The following is an 18,905-nucleotide window of genomic DNA, read 5'->3' as shown; positions in this document are numbered from 1 at the left end:
CCGCCGCACCTACATTTTAATTGTCACTAAAAGATGGAACCGTCTTTTTTTAATGTATATTTTTGGTTCAAAGACAAGGACAACGTTGCTAAGCATTTGAGTGCAAAGTTTGCAACTCTTTCTTCTGAAGACATGAATATAAAATATAAAACATAATTTACTATGTCAGTCATAGTGAAGGTCTTTGACTCCTCTGCATCAGTAGGGTTGGAACCATAGCCGCGGGAAGTAGGGGTGCTGAGGGTGCTGCAGCACCCCGGAAAACATACAAAAATACAAAAAATATATATTAAAACATCGCTGCACCCCAAAACTACTTCCCGCGGCTATGGTTGGAACCATGGTCTTCTATACACTGAACTAAAGCAAACGCATCACCCAATCCAAAACACGTTACACTTCACCCCCCTTTGACCTCTTCTTCTTCGCAGATATACATATAAGTCAGAACACCACTGTGACTGCGGACTCAGACTGTGTTAGCCCACTGAGCTAAAGGGCAGCCGGTAGCCTAGCAGTTAGAGTGTTGGGCCTGTAACCAAAAGGTCGCTGGTTTGAATACCAGAGCCAGCAAGGTGAAAAGTCTGTCGATGTGCCCTTCAGCAAGGCACTCATTTGCCCCAGGGGATCTGTACTACTATGGGTGACCCTGTAAAACAGCACATGCACCTATCTGGTGTATGTGACAATAACAAATCGGTTTTTTTGTATAGGCATTAGCTCTGAGAGTCAACGCAAGTCTTCAGGTCTCACTCAGGCAAGGTTATTATCTGAGCGTGGTTCACCGAACAACCTCTATTACAGTTAGACCTCTTGTCTTGAGGTCCATCCCTCACAGTGAACAACCCCCTTAGGTCCTAGAGACTCTACTTATACTGCACATAACTCATTAGAATCGACTACAGTATCACACTGCATCAACCCTAACACCAATTATTCCACCCGACTCAAGCTTAATCAGCATAACAGCCCACTTCAACACCTCTTCATTATCATGTCATTATCATTGTATAGGGCAGCCTGTCTTGGTGTGCATATGGTGTCTTGGTGTATAGGCCCTATTAGCAATCATGTCATAAACTTAAAGTATTGCAAGTCAATTCCATACATTGGGAGAGTAAATTAGCCTTATTCGTTATACATGATCCTGAGAGACACAATGTTGGAGCGGTCAAATAGCCTACAGTGAGAATAGAGCAGTGTTCGCGACGTTGTCGATGTTCCATGTTTTAAAGATTATCCCGCCTAATTAAATGTTATTGGAATGTATTTGTGTTCACAGCTACTGAATAATGCTAATCTAAGACAATGTTGGAAAACTCCATCCCTTGCATGAATTAATAATGGGAGCTGGAATAATGAGAATAAATAAGATTAGGTTAACCAACGGGCGAGATTTTTTTTTTTTTTTTTTACAGTCTGGAGAAAACACAGTGGGTGTGTGGGGAGGTTCGCCTAATGAGGCAAGGACATAACAATGCAATTTGTGCTGCGCGTCATTTGTGGATGTAGATATGGGCTGCTGTTGGCGTGCGTGCGCGCGTGTATTGTTTGCTGCTGAGTCAGGCGCGTCCACTCTCCATCAGCACGGTCTGTTGCTCTATCCCAGTCTCTCTCGCTCGCTCCGTACATTACCTCCCCACTTTTCTCTACCCAGTGGACTTTGTTTTATACAGCGACGTCAATTTTCATTGGATTAAACGGTGGCATGAGTGCCAGGAAGGTGCTGGTTTCTCCGCGTCGTTTATTTTTGTAAAATTTTTTTTGCCATTGACAACTTGTTTATTTTTTTTAGCGCAGTGGTAGTCCACGGCGCCGGCTGGATCCAACCAGTAGTGTTTACATTCCTTTACATTACCGTAAACTGTAAGAGGTTTTGCTTTATGCATGAACAACGAGAAGGAAATACACGGGATTGTGAAACTCTCCTACCGCGGTTGCGGGGAGCGAGTCACCGATATGAGGGATTAACGTCCCCATACTCGGGACTCATTGCGGAAAAGCCTCTCACTGCGGACCCATGTGAAAACGCACGGTGGGAGAACGTGTTCAAGGCATTGACCAGCAGAAACCCGTGGTGACCATGTAAGTTGCTGTCTGCACCTCATGAATTGATGCAAAAGACAGGGTTGCCTACTTTCCTCCCGCGTTTCTACTGTGTGCTTGTACCACGCATGTTTTGCCAATAATGGGCTATGAATAGGATAATTGCATAATAATAATTAAATTCTCAATTGTTTTTTTTATCTAAACAAATCCGACAGAGCAACGCCTGTCGGTGTCATTCGCTCAATGACACAACCTGATGCAGTGTCTCCGTGATAGACATGTATAATAAGAGGAAAAGGCTCTTAATTCCCTCCTTGCTGCATCTCTCACAGGCGCAGTATTAGAGACACGTTCACCCCCGACTTCCCCCTAATTCCCTCCTTTGCTGCATCCCACACTGCATTTGAGAGACACATCACATTCACCCTATCTACCCCCATAGTGTACCAGGCAGCACACCCTATCTGTCAGCCCATCTCTGCTTGTCTGGTTCCTAATGGGTCTGACCCTGACTGTGTCCCCCCCATCTGGTGTGCTTTGCTTACAGGTCCATTCATATTGTTGCGCTGGGCAGTGAGTGCCCCGGGGGAGTGGGGCCAGGAGAAGAGGCCATGGGTCAGGGCCAGCTCCAGGGGGGCCTGCTGTGGAGTTATTTGGGCCACGGCGCCATAGCCGGAGGGCCTGAGGAGAGCAGCCTGTCTAACCCGGCCTTCATGGAGTACACGTCCCACGTTTTTGGAGACGTCACTGTGGTGGTGCAGGACTGCCCTAGCTGGGTAAGTGTGTGTGTGTGTGTTTTGGCTCTGGAGATGTTGGAGTGGGTGATTTCTTTTTTATATTATTTCAAAATGTTTCTCGCTGCATTGTTGGGAAGGGCCCTAAAGTAAGCATTTCACTGTTAGTCTCCTTTCCTGAGCTTTGTCTTCACTCAACGGTGGCTAATCTTTTCCCTTTCAGAATAGATTTCATTAGTGGAGACAGATGTAGGTTATCGGGGGCCAAGCCAGTCCAATAAGCAGGCAGGGGGAAAAAATGCATTTGTATGGTCAGAAGAATATTGTCATTATAAAGGAGTGAGTGAGTCACTCTGCCAGCCACTGTTTGTGTTTGTTTACATGGCTTCCTTGAGTGTGAGGAGCGCTCTTGAGGTGCACACGCGTTTTGAATTTCGAATCTGTTTTCAGCAAGGGCAGTGGAACAAATCTAACCACTTCTTCTCAGGTCTGATGGAGACTGATTACAAGTCGCAATTAACAGTTATTTTTAAGGGGGGGGTGTGGCTTAAACTGGATCTGGGAAACGGGCCCTATAATGTTGACGCATTCAAGATGTGTGTGTGTGTGTAAGGGCTGTCTTCAGGAAAGGACCAAAATGCAGCAGAGTTAGTATTCATCCTTCAATTTAATTGGAAAGAACACTATACAAAACAAAAACACGGAAACTGACAGCCAATAGTCCTGTCAGGTGCAACCACACTAAACAAGAAACAATTACCCACAAACCCCAGTGACAAACAACTCCTACATATGTGACTCCCAATCAGGAACAACGATTCCCAGCTGTTCCTGATCAGGAGTCACAAGACACACACCGGACTGCCACGTCCTGACCCCCAAACTACTACACCAGCTCCATCTGCTGGTCAGGACGTGACAGTGTGTGACAGACAGTGCAAATCCACAAACGTTATCTTGTAAGATTTTGGTTTGATGTTGATCTGATTTATTGTATACTAAAAACACCAGCCCTTTGTGTCACACTTAAACAGCCTTGGTTATCAGTGCAAACTTGTAGTGCAGATATTTAGGTGTCTCGGGCATGACAGTACGTGGCCTTCAGACTGCAGGACTGCATTGGACAAAGGCAAAGCAGCTAGCAAAGTACTGCTCTGTGTCAGCTGTCATGGGCAGCCTAGCAGTTTGGAGAAAAATATATCCGTGTCCTGTAAAATGTTTGAGTCCTCGACTGTAATGTGATTTGTGGATTCAAATTAAGTATTTAAAACGTGTGTATGTACTCTGTGTGTGGACAGGATCTGTTGGACAGTGACTGGGCCAGTGTGCGGAGCGTTCTAGAACAGGCTGATATCCTGGTCATCAAGTACTCGATCAACGACAAGCTGGCCTTTCAGCAGGTGCGCAATGGATATGCCCCTAGACTCCGCCCCCTGCTACGTCACTGGGGCGTGCCCGTCATTTTGGTTGCTGTGGGCGCCCGCCTAAACGGTGAGATCCCATTGGTCTATCCTTGACCACAACACCATTTTGTCCTGTTGGGACGTGTTGTGTCTTCTTGTGCTGTATTACCATGGACTTACCACATGCCAGGTCATCATCTTAAATAAAATACAAATCTTAATGGACCTGCCTGGTTAAATAAGGATGATATTTTGTATCATGAGTCAAGTGGTGAAGTTTTGCTTGGCAGTCTTACATTCCGTTGCAGTCAGTGGTTGCCTCATAGCACTTAGAGTATAGAAATACTGACAATGATTGTTTATGTGGCCTCTCCCACCATTCATAAAAGGTTATGGCATCCAACCATGTTTATGACATCTGATATAACTCTGTTTTTACGATACAATAAACCCAAACTAATATCATCCAAAAATCACAGAATTTGGAGTCTTTTGAAATAGTCTTAATTAATTGAGCTTTACATTTGCACATTTTACAAATATGGCTTACCAAACGATTGCTACGTTACATACTCTAGGAGCAGGGAAAATTGCTGAAGGAGTGGATTTGTCTTTTCCCTGTCCTCTCAGTTAAGAGCATGATGCTCCTCTTATGATTCAATCTCAAACAGGCCCCAGGATTTTGGCTCTGAGTAATGTCTTTGTGGCTAAAACAACAAACAAAACAAGCATCATTTGGTGCAAGAAAGAAGTAGGCAAAGTCCAAAGCCTGACACACCACACACACACACACACACACACACACACACACACACACACACACACACACACACACACACACACACACACACACACACACACAAAAGTAGAACCACAGTACATTTTGAGTGGTACAATGTGACATGTAGCATTGCCCAGGTTGGTGGTATTAAACTAGCAAAGTATTAACCATCAAGCCCACTTTAATGTCTATATGCGTGACCATAAGTCCTTTTCATTTCAGCGGTGTAAACAAATCCAGGACATTCGTGATGGGTTACTTTTTAGCTCAGTGAGATGCTTTTAGATCTTGCCAGAGCTTCATTGCAAGATGATAATAGTATTTGATAACTCTTTGGTGGTGAGAGAGGGGCCTTGTGGGATAGTGGTGGACCTGACACTATGTTTTTGTGTCGTTTTGTCACTGCTTTATTGTCTATGCTAAAACTATCCCCTAATGAATGTGGAGAATGACAGCTGTGTTTCCTGTTGCCTTGGTTTAGGAGACCACCTAGGGCAGAATCATTGCAGGACACGTCACATACTGTACACACACACACACCACAGACAGTGTCTGGCTTTCAATCTATGCCTGTAGTTTTATTAGCAGAGTGATTTATCCCTTGCATTTGGCACTGAGCAGACCGCCCCACTCTTTCTCTCTCTCCCTCTGGCTCCTTCTCTGCTTTTATGCTGTTTCTGTACCTCTTTACTCCTCCCTCCATTTCCCTGTAATTTTCTCTTCATATTCTCGCACTCTGACTGTCTCTCTGCATATAGGCTACAGTATGCGCATGCACGGTGTGCCTCTGTGCATGCATTGTAAATCTGTCTGAATTTCTCTATGTGGTTATATCTTTGATGGATAAAAGAAAATCTTGATATGTTCTGTGGGTAATACCTATTTTTTGCGGGTGTGCGTTTAGAGGAGGTAAATGTTGTCCTGTCTCACTCACCTCTTCCCTTTTCCCCTCACTGTCTAGATGAGGGGCCCCCCTGCACGTGCCCCCTGTGTGCATCAGACTGGAGCAGCTGTGTCCCCCATAGTGAGGGCCTGCAGCTCTCTAGGGACCTGGGGGCCACTTACCTGGAGCTGCCCTCCCTGAACCATGTCTTTGTGGGTCGCTACTTTGGCAGCGTGGTGAGTGTCGGCATCAGCCAGTTATTAACTGATTATATTGTTTGATGGTGTGATTTATGATTGGTGTGTTCTATGTTATCAATCATCATCAATGATGCAGATGGCAAAGTATTATGTTATTGGCCATTGTGCTAGTGAAGATAAGAATGGGGACTGGCTGCTATGTGATTAAAATGTGTTATTGGTGTGTGGGGGTTTATTCTAACAAGCGTGTGTTTGTGTATGTATTCAGCTGGAGTACTTCATGATTCAGTGTTTGAAACAGAAGGCCAAAGAGAGGCCGGAGAAGAGGCGGGGCAACAAGCTGAATGAGCCCCACCCCCCTCATCTGGAACAGCCAGGTGAGAGACTGGCAATGCAAGATGAGAAGCCGCTTTAAATAATTTATATGTGTCTTTGTATGGTATCAACTTTACTTGTGGTGTTCCTCAGGGTTCAATTGTCAACCCTTTCTTGTTCTCTCTGCACATGCTGCTGTTGTTGTTAACATGCTACTAGATATTATTGTTAAGTTAAATTATATTTAACATTTTTAAATCAGCCAACTGTATGTGACTCTTTAATAACCAACCAAATTCACAGTTTAAATTTTAACTAAATCGATAGCAGACACAGATTAGTGGAATAGTGTTAAGATTTCTTCGACAATTGCTCCAATATAGTAGATTCATTACTTTTGGGGATTTATTATTGCATGGATCCAAAGTCTGTGAGATCTGAGATGAGAACGCCAGGGCTATTTTGGGTTTATGGGCTTAATTTTGAACTATGAAAAGAGAGTAATTGCACACATCCAAACATGCCACAGGAGCTGACGAATAAAGCAATGAAAATGAATACAGACTCACCGTTTGCTGCTCCTAAAGAACAGTTAGTGAAGCTTAGTGATAGTACTACAATACTCAAGTGACGAAGATCATATCATGTTGGTTGAAACATTGTTGAAACGTTGTCACTTCAATAGAAGATCACATTTTGGTGTAGCAAACAGTGGACCACTTTCTTCCTTTACTAAATATAGACTTTCATTGCTTTATCAAAGTTTCGAATCATCTGTTAGTCAGCCCTTCACACTATAGTGTTCATTATTTTATTCTTTATTCCTGTAAATGTGTTATTACAAATTTTACACCTATCTGTGTTCATGGACACAGAAATAGAACACACGGTTAAGCCAGCCGTGACCGGGAGTCCCATAGGGTGGCGCACAATTGACCCAGCGTCGTCCAGGTTAGGGGAGGGTTTGGCCGGGGGGCTTTACTTGGCTCATCGCACTCTAGCGACTCCTTGTGACGGGCCGGGCGCCTGCAGGCTGACTTCGGTCGCCAGTTGAACGATGTTTCCTTCAACACATTGGTGCAGCTGGCTTCCGGTTTAAGCGAGTGGGTGTTAAGAGATGCGGCTTGGTGGGTCGTGCTTCGGAGGACGCATGACTCGACCTTCGCCTCTCCTGAGCCCGTTGGGGAGTTGCAGCGATGAAATAAGATCGTGATCATGAAATTGGGGAGAAAAAGGGGGCAGAAATGACAAAAAAAAATCTAAAATAAAAATACGAACACACGGCTAAGCTACAGTTAACATACTGAATATAGCAGCCTTGCCTTTTAGCCGCTATGTCTGATGAACTTTTACCTGGTGATTGACAGATAAGAGCAACATTGCCAAAGTGGGTGCGTGGGTGGGCTGGCTTGGCTGGTGCCCGTCCAACTACTTAACTTTCTCTCCTTATAGTGCACAGTCCATGAAATATGAAGTGCATTGATTCCTGGACAGCCTTGCCTGTATACCAGGCTAAAACAGAGTGGCCATAAAAAAGTGATGAGGTGCACAGGGGTACAGCATGGATTAAGCATAAATAGGTTTATAATAGAACAGTGATTTACATACTTTCACACTCTCTCGCTCTGTTTACCTTCTATTTAATACTCTCTGCTTTTCCCTCATCCCTCGTTCCCACGCCCAACTCCCTAAGCTAACTGTCTGATCATCTTTCTGTTCTCCCTCTTTTTTCTCATCAATCCTTTATTCTTTCGGCCCCTCTTTCAACCTTCTCCCCTCCATTATTTTTCTGTCTCTGTTTCTTTCTCTTGATCTCTCTCTCGCTAACCTTCCCCATTTTTATTCCATCGGAGCCACATACGTAACGATGTTGACACTTACTCCTCCCATTTTCCCTCTGTGCTTTTACTCTCCTCTCTGTCATTCCAACATCTCCTCTCTTCCCTTTTCTCCCACGACTCCCCCTTTCCTGAACCCATCTCTCACTCCATCCCTTCAGCGCGTCTTCCCCCCATCCGAGTGGAGGAGTCCAGCTTCTCTAAGGACCTACAGTGGCTGCTGGAGCGTGGCGGCCAGTTCGCCGACGTGGCCTTCTACTCCGGGGACTCTGGCAAGGAACTGGGCTGGGGGCACGCCGCTGTGCTCTGTGCTGTCAGTCCCTATTTCAGACAGCTGCTACTGGGCCCCAAGGCCAGGGAGAGGCCCATATCGCGCTGCGCCTGCCGGGGGGACGGCCGGGGGGATGGAGGCCCCCCATCGCTGCTCTCCACCTGGGATGGGGGCCTGGGCATGGAGGACGGGTCACGGCCCGACGGGCATCTTGCCGGACGGCTATCGCGCCTGGTGGTGAAGGACCCACTGCTGTGCCTGTGTCTATGGGAGACACTCATGTTCCTCTACCGAGGTAAACTACTGGTTTTCAGTGCTGTCGTTTTGAAACAAGCTTAAATTTCAAAGTTAAAGTGCCAAGTGCTTTAAGCATGTGGATCAGCACTAGAGAGCGAGGCTTTAGCTAAGTGAGCTAATGTCTGCTTTGGTGGGTGCAATCATTTGCAGTGGATCATTTCCCATCACTGTATGTATGAATCATACTGCTATGACTCTATCCGTAGTCTCCATTGTGTATGTGTGTGTGTGTGTTGGCTGTGCTTAGTCATGGTACCACATAAAGATCATCAGTGTTTAATTAAGATGATTTTACCCTCCATTTACCCTGCATTGTGAACCAAACTAACCAATTAACCTTTTCCTTGAGTCGACCTACCATTGTCTTGGAGGAAATTTCAGCAGTTGATTTTCAGCGAGAAAGCTTTATGTCACAGCTTGGAATTAATCTCCTGAATGAGGTGTTTGTGGGATATTACCCTGCGCTGGGTGTTTAAATTAATCCTTGTATCAGCTAAAGTACCTCCATAAAAAGTGATGAGCTAATACCCCTATAACTCACCTCCTCCTGCTGCAATGGTCTGTTTGCCTTCGTATATGAAGGAATACTCCACCCACCCCTTCAACCTTCAAGGCTGCCTGAAGGACTGTTGTTTGATGATTTCAAGGAATATGCTAATTGAAAGGGTTTTCTGCCTTTTCCTTGGGATACTAACTCGCGATCAATGTTTTTTCTTTCTCGCAGGTACTTTCTGAAAAGTAGGCCACCGTGATGTAGTTATGAGTGTGACTCATATGCGACTCTGTGGATCTTTTTGTATTTGCATTGGTGTTCCTACAATATTATGTTATATGAGAGAGAGTACACAAAGTTGTTTATATTTGAGTCAATAACCATGTTTCTGTCCACAGTTTTTATGCGAGTGATGGAAGTTTCGGTACAATTTCATTCTGGTGACATGATGATCGAAGCTTGACTGCCATTTGACAAATAAATATTCTCGCTCTTATCCATAATAATCTCATCATTTAGACTATCCGCACAGCCTACCCGCACTGTATCTGCGAGCTGTTGTCTAGAATGCATGTGTCAAGACTAGAATAGGCCCATATGCTATTTTACGCAACAGTTTTTGTGACAAAACTATCGGTAGAGTTGAAAATGCGATGGAAACATATTGAAATGTAGATTTGTTTTCAGTAGATGAAAATGTAAGCGAAAAAGTACATTTTGTCTGCACTATGTCATCGCACACTGATTTTTATCCGTAAACAAGTCAGTTGGTGAAAACACAAGTTGTGTCAAGTTGACTGGATGTTCTTTGGGTAGTGGACCATTCATGAGACACACAGAAAACTGTTGAGCGTGAAAAACCCAGCAGTATTGCAGTTCTTGACACAAACCGGTGCGCCTGGCAACTACTACTATACCCCGTTTGAAGGCACTTAAATATTTTGTCTTGCCTATTCACCCTCTGAATGGCACACATGCACAATCCATGTCTCAATTGTCTCAAGACTTAAAAATCCTTCTTTAACCTGTCTCTTCCCCTTCATCTACACTGATTGAAGTGAAGTGACATCAATAAGGGATCATGGCTTTCACCTGGTCAGTCTGTCATGGAAAGAGCAGGTGTTCTTAATGGTTTGTATACAGACTCATAATACTGTATATGAGTCTGTCTGTTTCTGCGGTATACAGTGGCAAGAAAAAGTATGTGAACCCTTTGGAATTACCTGGATTTCTGTATAAATTGGTCATAACATTTGACCCTATCTTCATCTAAGTCACAACAATAGACAAACACAGTGTGCTTAAACTAATAACACACAAAGTATTTTTCTTGTCTATATTGAATACATAATTTAAACATTCACAGTGTAGGTTAGAAAAAGTATGTGAACCCCTAGGCTAATGACTTCTCCAAAAGCTAATTGGAGTCAGGAGTCAACTACCCAGGAGTCCAATCAATGAGACGAGATTGGAGATGGTTGGTTAGAGCTGCCCTATAAAAAACCCTCACAAAATTTGAGTTTGCTATTCACAAGAAGCATTGCCTGATGTGAACCATGCCTTGAACAAAAGAGATCTCAGAAGACCTAAGATTAAGAATTATTGACTTGCATAAAGCTGGAAAGGGTTACAAAAGTATCTATAAAAGCCTTGATGTTCATCAGTCCACGGTAAGACAAATTGTCTATAAATGGAGAAAATTCAGCACTGTTGCTACTCTCCCTAGGAGTGGCCGTCCTGCAAAGGTGACTGCAAGAGCACAGCGCAGAATGCCCAATGAAGTTAAGAAGAATCCTAGTGTCAGCTAAAGACTTATAGAAATCTCTGGAATATGTTAACATATCTTTTGACGAGTCTACGACACGTAAAACACTAAACAAGAATAGTGTTCATTGGAGGACATCACGGAAGAAGCCACTGCTGTCCAAAAAAAAACATTGCTGCATGTCTGAAGTTCACAAAAGAGCACCAGGATGTTCCACAGCGCTACTGGCAAAATATTCTGTGACAGATTAAGCTAAAATTGAGTTGTTTGAAAGGAACACACAACACTATGTGTGGAGAAAAAAAGGCACAGCACATCAACATCAAAACCTCATCCCAACTGAAAAGTATGGTGGAGGGAGCATCATGATTTGGGGCTGCTTTGCTGCCTCAGGGCCTGGACAGCTTGCTATCATCTACAGAAAAATGAATTCCTGAGTTTATCAAGACATTTTGCAGGAGAATGTAAGGCTATCTGTCCGCCAATTGAAGCTCAACAGAAGTTGGGTGATGCAACAGGACAACGACCCAAAACAGAGAAGTAAATCAACAACACAATGGCTTCAACAGAAGAAAATACGCCTTCTGGACCTCAACATGATTGAGATGCTGTGGCATGACCTCGAGAGCGGTTCATACCAGACATCCCAAGAATATTGCTGAACTAAAACAGTTTTGTAAAGAGGAACGGTCCAAAATTCCATCTGATCGTTGTGCAGGTCTGATCCACAACTACAGAAAATGTTTAGTTGAGGTTATTGTTGCCAAAGGAGAGTCAACCAGTTATTAAATCCAAGGGTTCACATACTTTTCCCACCCTGCACTGTGAATATTTACATGGTGTGTTCAATAAAGACAAGAAAACATATAATTGTTTGTGTTATTAGTTTAAGCAGACTGTGTTTGTCTATTGTTGTGACTTAGATGAAGATCAGATGAAATTTCATGACCAATTCATGCAGAAATCCAGGTAATTCCAAAGGGTTCACATATTTTTTCTTGCCACTGTACATGCGTTGATATTTTTAATCGAACTCGGACAAAACAATGGAAACGCCCCTCACGCGTCCCGCCGTGTGGGAAAGATTCTGAATCTCCTTATTGCCGCCCAGCAAAATTAGCATTAAGGCTAATGTTTATGTGTATTCACACTATTTTGGGGTAAAGATCAGAGTATAATGCTGATATGGATGTCAACAACAGTACATGTCCACGTCATTGTTACCAGTCAACTGCATTACACTTACAAAAGACTCCAACTACCACTTCCCATTTCTATATGGCTAGCCATGCTACCAGCTTACATGAACTGGAGTTAGCATTTAGCAAAAGGAATATATTTCCAAATCAGATTTTAGTAACCACGTTGTGGGCTTGTTAGAACACTGACATCATGACGGATTTGAGGAATATCCACTTTGTTAGATCAGATTTTTTTAATGGGCACCAATTTATTTCCCTAATGGTCTGCGTTCCATTGACCTCTTTGCCGCATCGGTCAAAAGTGTTAGAACACCTACTCATTCAAGGGTTTTTCTTTATTTGTACTATTTTCTACATTGTAGAATAATAGTGAAGACATCAAAACTATGAAAGAACACATATGGAATCATGTAGTAACCAAAAAAGTGTTAAACAAATCAAAATATATTTTATATTTGAGATTCTTCAAATAGCCACCCTTTGCCTTGATGACAGCTTTGCACACTATTGGCATTCTCTCAACCAGCTTCACCTGGAATGATTTTCCAACAGTCTTGAAGGAGTTCCCACATATGCCTTGCACTTGTTGGCTGCTTTTCCTTCACTCAGCGGTCCGACTCATCCAAAACCATCTCAATTTGGTTGTGGTCGGGGATTGTGGAGATCAGGTCATCTGATGCAGCACTCCATCACTCTCCTTCTTGGTAAAATAGCTCTTACACAGCCTGGAGGTGTGTTGGGTCATTGATCTGTTGAAAAATAAATGACAGTCCTACTAAGCCCAAACCAGATGGGATGGCGTATCGCTGCGGATTGCTGTGGTAGCTATGCTGGTTAACTTCTCTAGGGCCAGTGGGACGATTTCGTCCCACCTACGTAACAGCCAGTGGAATCCTGTGGCGCGTTATTCAAATACCTTAGAAATGCTATTACTGCAATTTCTCAAACATATGACTATTTTACACCATTTTAAAGACAAGACTCTCGTTAATCTAACCACACTGTCCGATTTCAAAAAGGCTTTACAACGAAAGCAAAACATTAGATTATGTCAGCAGAGTACCCAGCCAGAAATAATCAGACACCCATTTTTCAAGCTAGCATATAATGTTACATAAACCCAAACCACAGCTAAATGCAGCACTAACCTTTGATGATCTTCATCAGATGACAATCTTAGGACATTATGTTATACAATACATGCATGTTTTGTTCAATCAAGTTCATATTTATATCAAAAAACAGCTTTTACATTAGCATGTGACGTTCAGAACTAGCATACCCCCCGCAAACTTCCGGTGAATTTACTAAATTACTCACGATAAACGTTCACAAAAAACATAACAATTATTTTAAGAATTATAGATACAGAACTCCTCTATGCACTCGCTATGTCCGATTTTAAAATAGCTTTTCGGTGAAAGCACATTTTGCAATATTCTAAGTAGATAGCCCGGCATCACAGGGCTAGCTATTTAGACACCCACCAAGTTTAGCCCTCACCAAAGTCAGATTTACTATAAGAAAAATGTTATTACCTTTGCTGTTCTTCGTCAGAATGCACTCCCAGGACTTCTACTTCAATAACAAATGTTGGTTTGGTTCAAAATAATCCATAGTTATGTTCAAATATCCTCTGTTTTGTTCGTGCGTTCAAGACACTATCCGAAGTGTAAAGAAGGGTGACGCGCACGACGCGTTTCGTGACAAAAAAATTCTAAATATTCCATTACCGTATTTCGAAGCATGTCAACCGCTGTTTAAAATCAATTTTTATGCCATTTTTCTCGTAAAAAAGCGATAATATTCCAACCGGGAAAGCGTGTTTACGTTCAAAGAGAGAGAAAATAAAAACATGGGGTCACCTTGTGCACGAGCGTCAGTCTGATGGTCCTCTGATAGACCACTTACCAAAGGCGATAATGTTTTTCAGTCAGGGGCTGGAATTACATCATTCAGCTTTTTCCCGGGTTCTGAGAGCCTATGGGAGCCGTAGGAAGTGTCACGTTACAGCAAAGATCCTAAGTTTTCAATAAACAGAGCCAAGAAGCCCAAGGAATGGTCAGAGAGGGTACTTCCTGTACAGAATCTTCTCAGGTTTTTGCCTGCCATATGAGTTCTGTTATACTCACAGACACCATTCAAACAGTTTTAGAAACTTTAGGGTGTTTTCTATCCAAAGCCAATAATTATATGCATATTCTAGTTTCTGGGCAGTAGTAATAACCAGATTAAATCTGGTACGTTTTTTTTATCCGGCCGTGTAAATACTGCCCCCTAGCCCTAACAGGTTAAGTGTGCCTCGAATTTTTAATAAATCACAGACAGTGTCACCAGCAAAGCACCCCCACACCATACATAACACCTCCTCCTCCATGCTTTACAGTGGGGAAAAACACATGCGGCGATCATCCGTTCACCCACACAAATCTCCAATTTGGACTCCAGACCAAAAGACCCATTTCCACCGGTCTAATGTCAATTGCTCGTGTTTCTTGGCCCAATCAAGTCTCTTCTTCTTATTGGTGTCCTTTCGTAGTGGTTTCTTTGCAGCAATTCGACCACGAAGGGCTGATTCACATTTACATTTACGTCATTTAGCAGACGCTCTTATCCAGAGCGACTTACAAATTGGTGCATTCACCTTATGATATCCAGTGGAACAACCACTTTACAATAGTACATCTATATCTTTTTTGGGGGGGAGGGTAGAAGGATTACTTAATCCTATCCCAGGTATTCCTTAAAGAGGTGGGGTTTCAGGTGTCTCCGGAAGGTGGTGATTGACTCCGCTGTCCTGGCGTCGTGAGGGAGCTTGTTCCACCATTGGGGTGCCAGAGCAGCGAAGAGTTTTGACTGGGCTGAGCGGGAACTGTGCTTCCGCAGAGGTAGGGAGGCCAGAGGTGGATGAACGCAGTGCCCTTCTTTGGGTGTAGGGACTGATCAGAGCCTGAAGGTATGGAGGTGCCGTTCCCCTCACAGCTCCGTAGGCAAGCACCATGGTCTTGTAGCAGATGCGAGCTTCAACTGGAAGCCAGTGGAGTGTGCGGAGGAGCGGGGTGACGTGAGAGAACTTGGGAAGGTTGAACACCAGACGGGCTGCGGCGTTCTGGATGAGTTGTAGGGGTTTAATGGCACAGGCAGGGAGCCCCGCCAACAGCGAGTTGCAGTAATCCAGACGGGAGATGACAAGTGCCTGGATTAGGACCTGCGCCGCTTCCTGTGTGAGGCAGGGTCGTACTCTGCGAATGTTGTAGAGCATGAACCTACAGGATCGGGTCACCGCCTTGATGTTAGCGGAGAACGACAGGGTGTTGTCCAGGGTCACGCCAAGGCTCTTAGCACTCTGGGAGGAGGACACAATGGAGTTGTCAACTGTGATGGCGAGATCATGGAACGGGCAGTCCTTACCCGGGAGGAAGAGCAGCTCCGTCTTGCCGAGGTTCAGCTTGAGGTGGTGATCCGTCATCCACACTGATATGTCTGCCAGACATGCAGAGATGCGATTCGCCACCTGGTTATCAGAAGGGGGAAAGGAGAAGATTAATTGTGTGTCGTCTGCGTAGCAATGATACACTTGGTGTATAGCGAGAATAGGAGAGGGCCTAGAACAGAGCCCTGGGGGACACCAGTGGTGAGAGCACGTGGTGCGGAGACGGATTCTCGCCACGCCACCTGGTTGGAGCAACCTGTCAGGTAGGACGCAATCCGAGAGTGAGCCGCGCCGGAGATGCCCAACTCAGAGAGGGTGGAGAGGAGGATCTGATGGTTCACAGTATCAAAGGCAGCAGATAGGTCTAGAAGGATGAGAGCAGAGGAGAGAGAGTTAGTTTTAGCAGTGCGGAGAGCCTACGTGACACAGAGAAGAGCAGTCTCAGTTGAATGACCAGTCTTGAAACCTGACTGATTTGGATCAAGAAGGTCATTCTGAGAGAGATGGCAAGAGAGCTGGCCAAGGACGGCACGCTCAAGAGTTTTGGAGAGAAAAGAAAGAAGGGATACTGGTCTGTAGTTGTTGACATCGGAGGGATCGAGTGTAGGTTTTTTGAGAAGGGGTGCAACTCTCGCTCTCTTGAAGACGGAAGGGACGTAGCCAGTGGTCAAGGATGAGTTGATGAGCGAGGTGAGGTAAGGGAGAAGGTCTCCGGAAAATGGTCTGGTGAAGAGAGGAGGGGATAGGGTCAAGCGGGCAGGTTGTTGGGTGGCCGGCCATCACAAGTCGCAAGATTTCATCTGGAGAGAGAGGGGAGAAAGAGGTCAAAGCATAGGGTAGGGCAATGTGAGCAGGACCAGCGGTGTCGTTTGACTTAAACGAGGATCGGATGTCGTCAACCTTCTTTTCAAAATGGTTGACAAAGTCATCCGCAGAGAGGGAGGAGTGGGGGGGAGGAGGATTCAGGAGGGAGGAGAAGGTGGTAAAGAGCTTCCTAGGGTTAGAGGCAGATGCTTGGAATTTAGAGTGGTAGAAAGTGGCTTTAGCAGCAGAAACAGAGGAAGAAAATGTGGAGAGAAGGGAGTGAAAAAATGCCAGGTCCGCAGGGAGGCTAGTTTTCCTCCATTTCCGCTCGGCTGCCCGGAGCCCTGTTCTGTGAGCTCGCAATGAGTCGTCAAGCCACGGAGCAGGAGGGGAGGACCGAGCCGGCCGGGAGGATAGGGGACATAGAGAGTCAAAGGATGCAGAAAGGGAGGAGAGGAGGGTTGAGGAGGCAGAATCAGGAGATTGGTTGGAGAAGGATTGAGCAGAGGGAAGAGATGATAGGATGGAAGAGGAGAGAGTAGCAGGAGAGAGAGCGAAGGTTGCGACGGCGCAATACCATCTGAGTAGGGGCAGAGTGAGTAGTGTTGGAGGAGAGCGAGAGGGAAAAGGATACAAGGTAGTGGTCGGAGACTTGGAGGGGGGTTGCAGTGAGATTAGTAGAAGAACAGCATCTAGTAAAGATGAGGTCAAGCGTATTGCCTGCCTTGTGAGTAGGGGGGGACGGTGAGAGGGTGAGGTCAAAAGAGGAGAGGAGTGGAAAGAAGGAGGCAGAGAGAAATGAGTCAAAGGTAGATTCAAAGAAAGATTCACACAGTCTCCTCTGAACAGTTGATGTTGAGATGTGTCTGTTACTTGAAGTCTGTGAAGCATTTATTTGGGCTGCAATTTCTGAGGCTGGTAACTCTAATAAACGTATCCTCTGCAGCAGAGGTCCTCATGAGAGCCAGTTTCATCATAGCACTTGATGGTTTTTTGCGACTGCACTTGAAGAAACTTTAAAAGTTCTTGAAATGTTCCGCATTGACTGATCTTCATGTCTTATAGTAATGATGAACTGTCGTTTCTCTTTGCTTATTTCAGCTGTTCTTTCTCAAACGCATTAAGAAGGAAATAAATTCCACAAATTAACATCACACGTCATCGGAGTGCACAGCTGAACACTGTATGCTGGAAAACACCCGGTTTGTTACTTTTGATTAAAACAAAACTGCTACATATATTGTTAGAACCTATTTCTTAAATTTTAAATATCAGACATTTGAAAGCTCTAGTTTTGACCGTCATAATACCTCAGTAACTTTACATGGCAGTAACTTTACAAGCACTAATTATGGTCAATTTAGACTGAGAATAGTATTTAGTTATGGTAAGGGATGAAATAAGTATAGCCAGTCATAATTGTAATGGTTTAGCAAATTATAAAAAAAGATCAGTCTTTACGTGGCTAAAAGAAAAGGAATATAACATATACTGTTTATTGGAAACTCACTCTACATCCTTAGATGAAATTGTGTGGAAAAAGGAATGGGGTGGTGAAATAATTTTCTGTCATGGACAAAGGAACTCAAAAGGTGTGATGATATTAATTAACAAAAATGTTGATCTGAAGGTGCAAATAGTTAGGAATGATTCGCAAGGAAGGTGGATCTTTGTTAATATGAAAGTGGACGATAAAGAGATTTGGCTCATTAATCTATATGGTCCAAATCAGGATGATCCATACTTCTTCGAAAATATTTATACCAATGTATTGAACTTACAGGCAACAATCAAATCATTATGGTAAATAGTGGATAGTGGAAATAGTGGATATTTGGAGACTAAAAAAACCCGACCTAGTGAGATATACATGGAGGAGACTTAATCAAGCTAGTCATCTTGAATACTTTCTTGTCTCTTTCATCAAAGGTTAAAAAAAATGTAATAGGAGACAGAATGCGATCGGATCATCATCTAATTAGCCTTCACATAACTCTTATAGAATTTCCACGTGGACGGGGATATTGGAAATTGAATCAAAGTTTACTAGAGTACAACTTATTTTTAACTATGACAAAATAATGTATAACTGAATTTTTCCAGTATAATATAGGAACAGCAAATCCACTTATTGTTTGGGATACCTTTAAAATGTACCTTCAGAGGTCATTCAATTCAATATTAATCAATAAAAAAGCAGTTTCTGTCTAAAGAGACAAGACTAACAAGAGAAATACATGAACTAATAGTACAGGTAGATTGCAATAAAAACGATACAACATAAATTAGAGGAAAAACAAAAGGAACATGAGGAACTTATTCAATAACAATCTAATGTAATCTATTACAAAAATAAAGCAAACCGGATGGAATATGGAGAAAAATGCACAAAATTCTTCCTGAATCTCCAACACAGGAACGCCAACAAAAAGAATTT

The 18,905-nt window shown here is 43.7% G+C and overlaps 1 protein-coding gene across 1 annotated transcript in view; it reads left to right on the top strand.

Moving 5' to 3' along the window:
- The first annotated feature begins 1,448 nt into the window (after positions 1-1,448).
- LOC106565190 (rho-related BTB domain-containing protein 3) overlaps positions 1,449-18,905 on the top strand; it is a 35,455-nt gene continuing 17,998 nt past the window's right edge. Inside the window, exons 1-6 of the mRNA XM_082959043.1 lie at positions 1,449-2,085; positions 2,597-2,825; positions 4,082-4,274; positions 5,929-6,086; positions 6,319-6,427; positions 8,365-8,769. Coding sequence (XP_082815169.1) covers positions 2,084-2,085; positions 2,597-2,825; positions 4,082-4,274; positions 5,929-6,086; positions 6,319-6,427; positions 8,365-8,769 — 1,096 coding nt within the window. The 5' untranslated portion in view covers positions 1,449-2,083. The remainder of the gene's footprint in view (positions 2,086-2,596; positions 2,826-4,081; positions 4,275-5,928; positions 6,087-6,318; positions 6,428-8,364; positions 8,770-18,905) is intronic.

This window comes from Salmo salar, chromosome 12 (assembly GCF_965601325.2).
Source record: "Salmo salar chromosome 12, fSalSal1, whole genome shotgun sequence".
Classification (NCBI taxonomy): Eukaryota; Metazoa; Chordata; class Actinopteri; order Salmoniformes; family Salmonidae; genus Salmo; species Salmo salar.
The sequence above is the reverse complement of the archived record's forward strand: the minus strand, read 5'-3'. Positions and strand labels throughout refer to the sequence as shown.